A 12,065-nucleotide genomic window follows, 5' to 3' on the forward strand; every position below is an offset into this window, starting at 1 on the left:
GGGAGGATGCAAAAGCAAAGCAGGGAGTTGGTGCTGCACCGCATGTTCCTGCCCCTCTCCAAAGCATGGGGTGGGTTGCAGCGTGTGGCATCCTGCCTAGCGGGGTTTGGGTGTGCGCAGGGCGGGAGAGGGAAGCCCTCTTTCCATCTGCAGGTTTTTAATCCCAGCAGTGGCTTTCTCCTTCCTGCCGAAGGTTTAGTTGAGCCCCCCCCCCCGGAAGCCGTCGATCCCCACCTTTTGTTCAAATTTCCCTCGTTTACATCCCCTCCCACACACGCGCCACGACGCAGGAATGTGATCCGCGTGGGGGCGGGAATGAGCTTACATTATTACAAAAACCAGTAATAATTGAATGCAGTGACAATAATTTATGATAATAAAGAGTGGACACATAGTCCTACAGACACAACCGGCCCTTTGAGGGTGACCAAACTGCTGATGCGGCCCCCGATGAATTTGAGTTTGACACCCCTGGTCTTTAAGGTGCTACTGAAGGAATTTTTTTTTGTTTTGACTCAGACCAACACGGCTACCTACCTGTAACAAAAAACAGCGACAATTTGTTGTTGACAAAGGACAGCTGGACATATAAAGGGCCCCATTACTTACCTTCAGTAGCTTAGGGCCTCATCAAACATAAATCTGGCCCTGGTCATGGGTTCGAGCCTCACGATGGGCAAAATAATCCCTTCCAACTCTCTACGATTCTATGATGGTTCTTTTAAAACGACTGTGGCGGGGGCAGTCAGGAGTAGGGCTAGCAGCAGAGTGGAAAAAGCTACGAGTCCATTTACCAAGCCTGATCATCTGCACTGAAAGGGCATGTGTGTGTTTTCTGACCAAAGAGGTAGGTAAGGCTAAAGTTGCACACATTTTCATGTACAGTATGTTAGCATATTGCACAGATTTAATTTGTGCCATTTCAACCTTCCATGGTTGGAAGCCAGCTGGTTAAAATTTTGCAAGTTAAACGCAAGCAAAGCAGAGAGCTTAAAAGCGTTTTTTGTGCAGGGAAAACCCAGTGTAAGAGGAAACTGGCTTTTAAGTCTTGTGTTGTTACTTTCCTTACGAAGTAAAGCAGTGAAACCTTTGTTAAGGAATACTGCTGGGATGGGAGACACTTTGGGTCATTCATTAGTTATGATTAGAAAACTAGGTTGTTGGCAATACAAACTAATAAGCTTTATTTGTTAATAAATATCTGGTCCTTGATCATGATTTTGGCATAGCTTATTGGAAAAGATAATTCTCAGCTGTCAACCAAGGATCAAAAGATTTTCAGGGTTTAAGCCACAGTGATTCATGTTTGCTCTTTAAATGTTAACAATTTTATGTTAGCTTGAGTTTGGAGATCAGAAAACATTTGTGGAAATGGTTTAAGTATAGAGTACACCATACTTTGTTGCTTGAGTTAAAAATACTAATTGCTCAGCACTGAAAAGCAATGAAGTCAGGAATGTATGGCACCTCTAGACTGCCACTATTTTCCAGGAGGGATTCAAGTATATACTGGAAATTTAGGTTTACACAGTTAAGTGGATTAAAGTGCTCTGTTGCCCTAGTGCAGGGGTCAGCAAACTTTTTCAGGAGGGGGCCAGTCCCCTGTCTCTCAGACCTTGTGGGGGGCCAGACTATATTTTGAACAAAAATATGAACGAATTTCTATGCCCCACAAAAAACTCAGAGATGCATTTTAAATAAAAGGACACATTCTACTCATGTAAAAACACCAGGCAGGACCCACAAATAACCCAGAGATGCATTTCAAATAAAAGAACACATTCTACTCATGTAAAAACATGCTGATTCCCGGACCGTCTGCGGGCCGGGTTTAGAAGGTGATTGGGCCGCATCCAGCCCCTGGGCCTTAGTTTGGGGACCCCTGCCCTAGTGCAACAAAGCCACTTAAAAAAACCCCTTACCCCAAACCATTTGTGATTTAAAAAGTGATGGTGAAATGTACTGAAAAGCGTGGGATGAAGAAATGATTAATGGGAAGATGTATAAACACTCCATGAGCAGCTCAGGATGAATGCTCATTGTTGTAGAACCTCCCCTCAAACAAATAAAAATGAATGCTCAATAAAGACCAGACACAATGCACATCCTCAAGCACTTCTAAATGTCTGAATTTTCTTTGTAATGTCAGCATATTGTGTTCATTTCCCCCCTGGCTATGGTGTTTACATTACCCCACCCCCCAAAAGCCAATAAAGAGAATAATTGGAACATTGTGTTAATAGTGCCCTGAGTTTCTTTGCAAATATTTGCTTTGCTTCTCCCTCTTGAGTTGAAAAGGTGACATGATGTGTTTAAATTTTAAAATATTTTTAATTAGTTGGGGGGGGGACTATTCTGTAAAGTAACTTTTATTTTCTTCATAGCAGGGCTAGAAGGACAGGAATTGATCTGACAGCAAAAGAAAAAGGGCAAGATTCTGTCAAAGGAAAAAGCATTTTAAGGCCTCCTGAATTCAACGGGAACAATTTGAGAAAACTCTTAACTGAACTCTCTCAAATAATTACACAATGAGCTTCTTACTGCAGTTTGATCTTTTCTCAAAAGTTTATGCATGGGCTGCCCCAGAGTTATGTTAAGGGAGGAAACAGAGTCTCAGCACAGGAAAAATGTTAATCCCAAAGTAAAGCCACTTTTAGTAAAGGAAAGCCAGCAGCAGACAATGCACAAGTTGGTGTCTGTTGATGGAAGAAAAATTCAGGTATGCTAAACTGGGCAATTTACCAGAATGCCTATGAGCTCCACATCGCTCCCCAGGCAATGATCCCGCAAGGAACCATACAACTTCCCTGCTTTGGGCGAAAGAAAGGGAGGAGGGAAACCATACTTATGGTGAATTGTGGAGCCTCCAGTGAGCTCTGAATTATGATCACTGCAGGGCCGGCCCTAAGGCAAGGCTGGGTGGCGCAATGCGCCAGGGCGCCAGGCGGCGCCACACAGCTGCACCCGCGGCAGCCGCACTGCGCACGCCAGACAGCCGCGCAGGGAAACGAGGGAGGGCGCCGCCGGAGGGATCTTGGCGCCAGGGCGCCAGATATGCTTAAGACGGCTGGATCATTGTATAAGATTCCTTGATTGACATATCATGAGCCAATCAAGGGGTTTTGGGCACACAAAGTAGTTGAAGACATATTCTTCCAGACCAGCCCTCATTTAGATTTTGCCCCTGACTGTCCTAGTATTAACCTTATTGTATTTCTCACACATACATGCCTGGGGTGGGAAGCCTCAGGACGTAGGGCTGCCACCTCCATGGCATGCCACCTGGCCCTTTGGACTCTCTCTGGCCATGCCCCTCATTGGTTTTGCCTAGCTAGAATGTGCCCTTGACTGTTAATGCTTATCCTCCATCCGGACAAGCAGTATGTAGAAACTAGCCTAATGAGCAAACAAAACAAAACCCCAAAACATCTGTGTGGGGATTGTGGAGAGAAAATGTAACAATGAATGGGTCTGGAATGGGGGTGGGGAAGTAAACACTAGTAGGAAACCTCTCTGGGCACGGGATTAGTACCCTGTTTCTCATATTTTAAGGCATCCCCATAAAATAAGCCATAGCAGGATTTTTAAGCATTCAAGGAATATAAGCCATACCCCGAAAATAAGACATAGTGATAGGAGCAGCAGCAATGCTGGCCGCGGCAGGAGGAGGAGGAAAAAAATAAGACATCCCTTGAAAATAAGCCATAGTGTGTTTTTTTGAGGAAAAAATAAATATAAGACGTGTCTTATAATATGAGAAACACGGTAGAAGGCAGGAACGCAAAACAATAGTCCCCTGAATTAATAGTATCACTGGGCCCCTAAATTGGGTAATTCCAATACGTGGCACCATCTGAAAAATGGTCAGTAGAAAAATACTGCAGATAGATACCTAAGGGAGGGGTCAGGAAGGGTAGCTTAGACTGTTTTACATGTCAGGCTTCATTAGCGAAGGTGGTATCTGAATCGTAATTATACTTTGTATCGATGCCTCGGGCATCAAAGCTCTCCCATCCCAGATGTTCAGGAACAAACCAAACAAGATTTATTTTTAAAGAAATGATTTGTTTAAGTGGAGAACTGGGTGTGAACATTTGGAAAGAGATATATTAAAAACAGTTAATGACTTGTTGGCAATTCAAAAGAAGTTCCATACACCATTCCCCTTCATCAAAACTTGTCATCTGTTAGTCAATTGCATTGCTGCTGTATTCTATGACTCAGCATGCTCATTTCTAAGCTGAGAGAGTAAACACCAGTATATGAATCATCCACATGCAATGATTTCTTTTCTTATATCTGGGAGTGACTTACTGGAGCACCTGTATTTCTGAAAACCAGAGCATGGAAAGTGACCCGCAGGGTTGAGGCGTAAAAATTTAGAGCAGCTAGTCACGTTCTGTACTTTTGTTTGGCTATATTTTTGAAATTTTATTTATTTATTTTTTAATGCCCTAGGGATTTCAGACTTGGAACGTCAAACTAGATGATCCTACTTAATGTCCAGAGCAAACTGGATCAAACTTGCAGATTCTCCTGGCAGGGCTATGCAGAAACGGTTTATGTACTGCAAGTGATCAGCCTTGAACAAACATTACACACATTTTGTGTGTGTAATAAAAGTCCAAGAGCCTGCTGTTTTCCCTGCAAAGCTGCATAAGGAAATGGAAAAAATGCAAAGGGGGGGGTGCATAATCATTTCCCTAACCACTGCTTTATCTCCTTTAGGAAAACACATGTTGGTACACCATAGAAGGGAGCAGGTGTGATGGAAGGGGGGGGGAATGGTGGGTTGGGGAAAGGAGTTTCTGCAGTGGCAGATGTAACTACTTGGGCTTCTGATCCATAGGCTCAAGCTGTTAGTTTGTTTGATTTTTTTATTTTAGCTACAGTTCCATTTGGTTCCTGTACAAATATTATTAAAACTCTTGGCAAAGAACAAAACACTTTGCAGCAAAGTTATACAAACTGGCTTAGAAAACAATCTGAACCAACTGAAACCTTCCAAATAAATAAAGCAATATGGTTTTATAAGCTGAATATGTTCGTATTTCAGAAAACAGTCTTTCCGTTTTTGGAGATTTTTAATGTTGAAAGAATGGCCAATGGCAACAATTTTGCTTGGCTGCAGTAACACAGCAACGCGGAACATTTGATTTATCAGTTCCTCCCTAACAAGAGGGCACATGTTGCGGTGGGACATGGCAACCACACCCTGTGTTGTGGGTGGGAACGTTTAGATAGCCACAACACCCTATTGGTAGTCCCTCGATCTGGGGAGCAATTGGGCAAGAGGGATGCCAGTCAACGCGACCGAGGGACCTCTATTTAAGCGGATGCACGTGTCCTTGAGCTTCCTCTTTGGGGCTCTGTGCATCGGAACACCCGCCCACATCTCCCTATATTTAGGGCTTGCGCTTGACCTTGCTATGCCGTCGTGTGTCGCCTGTTGTTGGGACAGCGGCATGGCAGGAATTTTCCCCACTTGGCTGATTGGCTGGTGCCACTTGGGTTTTGCCTGCCGCGTAGCAAATCGTCACAACTTGTAAGGTTGTGGATAGGCTCTGGTTCAGGTGGATTGGGATGGCAGGATGCCTAGCCATCCCTATGCGTTGGATATTCCTTTAAGAAGGAATCCACGGACTCATGGTTGGTCTTCCCCGAGCGGGGTTGTGACCTGAGCCTGAGTTCAGAGCTTATCTGGGGGGGGGAGGCATGGAAGGCACCCCTGCTCACCTCTGTCCCAAGGCTGACCTATGGTTGGTGCCCAGGGTCAGCGCTGCCTGCAAGGGTGCAGGGAGCTAGTCTAACCAGAGCCTATGCAACCACTCACTTGATTGTAATCAATAAAGTTGTGGCCTAAATTCTGCCAAAAACCAAACCTGAAATTTGAGTCTTGTCTGAATTTATTCCAGGGGGTGGTAAAAGGTCTCCACACGCAACTAGCACAGAATCTCACACACCATACAGAATCATGGGAGTTCAGTTTTCATCTGTAGAGAAGATCTATTCATAGACCCAGCCGAACTGAAGAAATGCTTCAAAAAGTTAAGAAAGGCTGCATTCTATGCAGAAGCCCCACTGATTGTGGTGGGGCTTAGTTTTGGGCAAACATGCACAGATTGTGCCATTTGCTCAACATGTTGAAATGTGCACTCACAGCTTACTGATAGCTCACAATATCTCACTGCTGGTGGAGTCCACAAGCCCCACTCTAAACACTGCAAGGAGGAGTCTCTCTTGCTGCTATAGGTCATATATTATGTATGAACCACCTCGCTGTCTGATGGAATGCTGAAGATCCTAGCTCTTTATTTGTAAATAAATTATGGTACCTGTTCGAATCACCAAAGCTGGTGTCACTAACTTGGGGGCTTATAATGCACAAATGCAAGGAAAGCAACATACTGAAACTATACCGAAACTAGTCCCTTCCTCACTCATCCCCAAAGCCTCATGCACAGCTCTCCCTCCACCCTTTCTCCTCCCATCTTCTTACATGGCCGATGGGTAACGGTAACAGTAGCGGGACGTCCCTCAACCTCCCTCAGGTGCCTGGAATGCTGCTGTGCAGTACAAGAGTCAAACATCAATCTGGGAAATGCAGTTTCCCATGTCTATTTTCACAGTGCACCAGGTACAGACGTGGGAGGCAGAGATGCCTCGCTCTGCTGCCAGATCCAGATAAATGATATCACTGGGAACACAGCTGAGTACAATTTGGTTTAGAATAACTCAAGCTTTCTTCCATAGGCTTTGTGGGGGGCTGGGACGGGACGGGATGAATAGAATCCTGCTCATCTTCCAGATCCAAAGCAGGTTTCTTCAGAAGTCTTGGCACTATTCTAAAGTTACCAGGAGGACTATTCCCTGTCTCAAGGACCTACGGGAGACATTCCCTCCCTACTCAATGCAATGAGGCACTAGGGGCAAAGGGAAGCTGCATCTGCAATGGACAGTTCTCAACAAGGCATCTTGTCTATGTAACCAGGCTTCAACAACTGGAACTCATCCACCAGGGCTGGATCAGGTAGTGCCCTAGACACCTCAAAAGACTCACCTATTTCTGTTTAAAGAAAATGTTCCTGTTGACACAACTCAAAACACATTACCTCTTAGTAAAATCATTCCTTTCCTATCAGGTTTTTCCGGTCAGTAGTTGGACAATACCATTTTTAATTGCACAAGGATATCCAGTTCAAGTCCTTGCTGCAGAATAGGACTACTCACTAGTGACTATTACTGGTAAGTCACAGATCAACTGATAAAGTCTGTAACAGCATACAAAAATTAAGAAGCAGATGCATGGCAGAAGATGCTTGAAGCAAAAATAATTACAGATGGCTCAAGCATGTTGCATGCCACCTACAATAAACACACACACACACACACACACACACACACACACACACACACACACCAGATGACGCAGTCTATTTATGCCATCCACATCACCATTTTTATTAGTACCATGCCATAATCTTGCTTTGTGAAAAAGCTACCAGAGTCAACCTCCGTGATCTAGAACTTTATCTCTGAATTTATGTGTTCATTTTAAAGATGGTCTGATTCTGATGGGCTTACCAGCCCCCATGTTTGCTACTGCAGATGGATAACAAACTATGACAAAAAAAGTAATAAAGGCAATAATCCACCTGGCCTCTTCATGATATCTAAGGTGATAACAAAAGTTATATGAAACAGCAGGTACATAAAACTGACGCGAGCAGCAAGATCCTAAGCACACTAACCCATTGAACCCTCTGAGTTCAATAGGACATATTCCCATTAGGTAGGATGACAGCCTCAGAAATGCAGCTCCCTGTCATAAAATCCACCACTTTTCTCAGCGCTCTTTAGTTTAAAAGAAATTGAAAGACACAAATGGCAATCTAAACTTTCCTTTCCGCTCTAATTGTCTCAGAAGTTTGAAGTACATAAGCCAGGAAGTGGGGGGGAGGGGAAAAGGGGAAATGAGTACATCGTGTGATCAGATTGTACTTCTTTTTTTTTCTCCCTCGTGAGACAAAGGAGTTGGGTCTGCAGGACTTATGCCAACAGGAAATTCACTAACATGACTTCTTCCTATACGTAGAAATAAACTGGCAGAAGATCAAAACAGAATGAATAAAAATAATGGCAAGAGGGATCCCCAGTATGTTAGGTATAGTACATTTGGAGAGTTGCTCACTGACTTTAGGTCACTGTATGTGCTACACTTAAACTTATCTGGCCTGAGATTTAGAAGAAGAAAAAATCTATGGGGATTTCCTCACAAATCTGATAAAAAGAGTAAGGATTTGTGGAGAAATCCCTACCAATGTTCTGTGGGCAAAATCAAAAAAGACTCTCTCAAGCACTGCTCAAAATGGATGAGAGGTGCTGTTTATTTCAGTGGGGCCCACACAGAGAACTTTCTCACAGATTATGCCCTAAAACGGTGAAGGAGATGGCTGCAAAAGGGGGAAGCCATTCCAGCACTGGGAGAGCTGAGAAGCAGGACTCACTCCATCGACTCTGCTGCAATATGCCAGCTCCATCAGGCCTCCTCTCCCACAACTGTCACCTGGGGGCAGCCATTTCACCAGGCTGCTTCAGCGGGACAAATAGGAAGAAGGACTTCTTCACCTGTTTAATTTCTGCATAACACAAAAGCTGTTAAAGGCACAGGAAGCCTTCCAGTAAGAAAGTGGCTACCTATTTGGAGAGACTGGTTATTGCAGGAACCTGCCTTGTTAGTTTGATTAGGACCATTCCATTTTCCGTACCTGCAGCATTCGTTCTTCCTCTGAATAAATCATCATATGCTTTCCACTGGGGTGTCACCTGATAGGCATGGATAAACACCACAAATACCACCACCAAGCATACTAGTGGAACCAGCACAGCAGTGAAAAGGGCTGCATAAATATTTGGGATAAAGCACCTGGAAAGAAAGAGAAAAACCAGGTAATTTCCAGACATTATAGGCAGTTTGCATGGTGCATGGGAGGGGGAGGAATACAACATTTCTTTACAAGCTACAAATTGTTTAATTACCTACTCAAATAACATGACTATTTATTTTCAAGTGGTCTTAATGGCCTTGTACATCTTGAAATAATGAGAAATCATAATTATTAAAATGTGATTAATTTTCTTCTTATTCCAATATAAACAAAAAAGAGCTAAGTACACAGAAAATTATTTTTTACAGTTCTAAATATGTTTATTTAATATGGACACTTAATCACACCATTTCTTTAAAGTGTGCTGTGTAATTTTCCATTTTGAGCATTTGTAACCACAAACATCTATTTTTTTAATTAAAAAACAACACTTAAAAAAAAATTCATGGAGTTTAGTGTGTAATGAAAGGCAATAATTTCCATTGTAGTTAAACCAAACTACATGCCACTTGGAGGCTGAAGCCATTTTTCCTCACCGAACTACCTCCTCCTGCCATTTCCTCCTTCTTTGTGGCTCTTTGCTTTTTTTCATCCATTTAAATTATAACTTACACTCAGTATTTTTACACTGTGGTGGGGAAATGGGTGAGGCTAGACCTCTATATTCCAATTTGGCAATCAAAGAACAGGTGGAAACAAGTACTTTCCTTCTGCAAACCCAACCGTGGGTGGGCGAATTAGGAGGGGGAGATGGATGAGCATTTCATTAGTCAAGGATGGATGAGAACATTGAAATTCCGTCAGTGGAGAAGAAGGCAATGTCGCATCTTCCAAGGACAACTTCAATGGAATATTTTGAACAATGGATTTTAGCTCCTAGCACAGAAGCAGTGGCTCTAAGTTGGGTATCAAGACTAAACAGGTTTTAGGAATACATGATGCTTATACTGAGTCAGGACATGGATCCATCTAGCTGTTAGTACTGCCTACACTGGCTGGCAACATTTTTCCAGAGTTTCAGATTGGAGACATCCTCAGTCCCACCCATTAGCTACAAGCCTTCCCTAAACTCATACATATTCAGTTCCCTTGACTTACTTACTTATAATTCCCTCTCCACTTGCTTGCATCCTTTTTTTAAATGCAGCACTGTTGAAAAGTATGCCTCTAGTTAGTATGTGCTAGCATTACAGCTGCTGCCATTTTGTACTCTCCTTAGTAAAATGCTGAATTTCTCGATTTGTCTCAGTAAAGTGCTTAGGACTTTCATCTACATCATTAAAGACTGCAACTCTAAGCATGCTTAGCTGGGAAAATATCCAATTGAACTGAATATGGCTTAATTCAGACTAAACACATATAAGATTGCACAGACAGTGACACATACGTTGTTTTATTCAGAAAATAAACAGGTTTTGGCTGTACGGGAACAAACATTTTCAGCTCAAGAATTCCTAACAACAGGATGTTCCTGCCGTTAATCCACTCTTAACATCTTCAAGGAAGCACACAATCATCTGATTTTAGAAACTTCATGAAGCATGAAGGATAAAAATATACGTCCGGCTTACGAAGAGAAAACACCATTGTCAATTTAGTTTCCAATGAATACAAATAGATTTATTTTTTCTCCATTGCTAGGCACAAAGCTCCAAGTAGATTCCATTCCTTTGGGCTTTAATTTCTGAACTCTGTTATTTCAAGGAGAAAAGATTTATAGTAAAAATTTCAATTTCTTTCAGAAGGTGTGGTGCACCCCTGACTATTTTACATAGCAAGAATAAACAGGCGGGTGGGGGTGGGGAAGATACACACACAAAAAAGCTACTTATTAGCTCTCCAAAATATGAATGTGCAATGTTTATCAGTACAGTCATTGTGATTTAGGCATAAATATGATTAAAGGCATTATCACCTGACTGCAACCACCCATGTGTAGGTGGCTATACAAAGGGTTCACAACAGATGTTCTGGACATGCACAGGTGGGCATACACTCCAGTATGATGGGCCATTATTGAGGTATGGGTGGCAACTATTTCACACGGGGGTTCATTTCCTGGTCCCTACGTGTGTTGCAGAGTGCGCATAAGCGTGCCCCACCCCCTTCCGGGTCCAAAAGGACACACACGCCAGTGGTTGCACATCAGCTGACTGTATTGGAAACTCACAGGCCTTAAATTCCCAGCTGTATGTCTGCATTACTGTGCGTCTGCATTGAGCCTTATGCCAATTCTGCCAAGGTGTGGGCAGCTGTACCTACGCAAACCTGGATCTTTTACATAGCATTTCCTCTCTAAAAAAAGTAAAGAAAGAAAGAAAGAAAGAAAGAAAGAAAGAAAGAAAGAAAGAAGAGCCTACAAAAACTAAACCATAGCCATGGTTGAAGTGCAAAACTAACTTTAAACGAACGACACTCTCACGGTCAAGATTGACATATCACAAAACCCAGGGCTGGATTAACCATTAAGCAAAATAAGCATGTGCTTAGGGCATCAAGGGAAGTAGGGGGGAGGTGTCACCACAGAAATTTTCCATTGCTAGATTTACCATGGACCAGCAACTCCACTTTTCAATTTACAAATTCTGTGACAAAAGCTGTCTAAATTAAAGCACAAAAGCACAGGATTCAGCTGTAAGATTGTATTGAAATTGTTCGTATCATGGAATGCCCTTCAGCTCTCTATATTGGACAAACAGGCCAAACCCTACGCCAAAGGATAAATGGACATAAATCTGACATCAGGAACCAGAAGACAGAAAAACCAGTAGGAGAACACTTCAATCTCCCAGGACATTCTATACAAGATCTCAAAGTAGCTGTCTTACTACAAAAGAATTTCAGAAATAGACTGGAAAGAGAAGTTGCTGAATTACAACTTATCACCAAGCTCAAAACCATGGAGGGACCTGGTTTGAACAGAGATATCGGATTCTTATCTCATTATACATGATAAGCGATCTTCAGCCATCTCAACCCTTGCTTTTTCATGCAAAACCATTTGCAGTCGTTTTCGGTCATCAACAGCTATCAGTCAGTCAATCACCCACTTCCACCACCCTTCTGAGTGATCCCCCCTCCCCTCCCCATCCCCACCCCTTCTCTACATAAGTGCCTGGGGACTTCTATTTCACTGTATCTGAAGAAGTGTGCATGCATACGAAAGCTCATACCAAA

At 42.9% G+C, this 12,065-nt stretch overlaps 1 protein-coding gene across 1 annotated transcript in view; it reads right to left on the minus strand.

The window, feature by feature from the left end:
* Positions 1-12,065, minus strand: part of ADGRV1 (adhesion G protein-coupled receptor V1) — a 251,651-nt gene that overhangs the window by 36,137 nt on the left and 203,449 nt on the right. The window contains exon 86 of the mRNA XM_035100245.2: positions 8,769-8,926. Within this exon, the coding sequence (XP_034956136.2) occupies positions 8,769-8,926 (158 nt within the window). The remainder of the gene's footprint in view (positions 1-8,768; positions 8,927-12,065) is intronic.

This window comes from Zootoca vivipara, chromosome 11 (genome assembly GCF_963506605.1).
Source record: "Zootoca vivipara chromosome 11, rZooViv1.1, whole genome shotgun sequence".
NCBI lineage: Eukaryota > Metazoa > Chordata > Lepidosauria > Squamata > Lacertidae > Zootoca > Zootoca vivipara.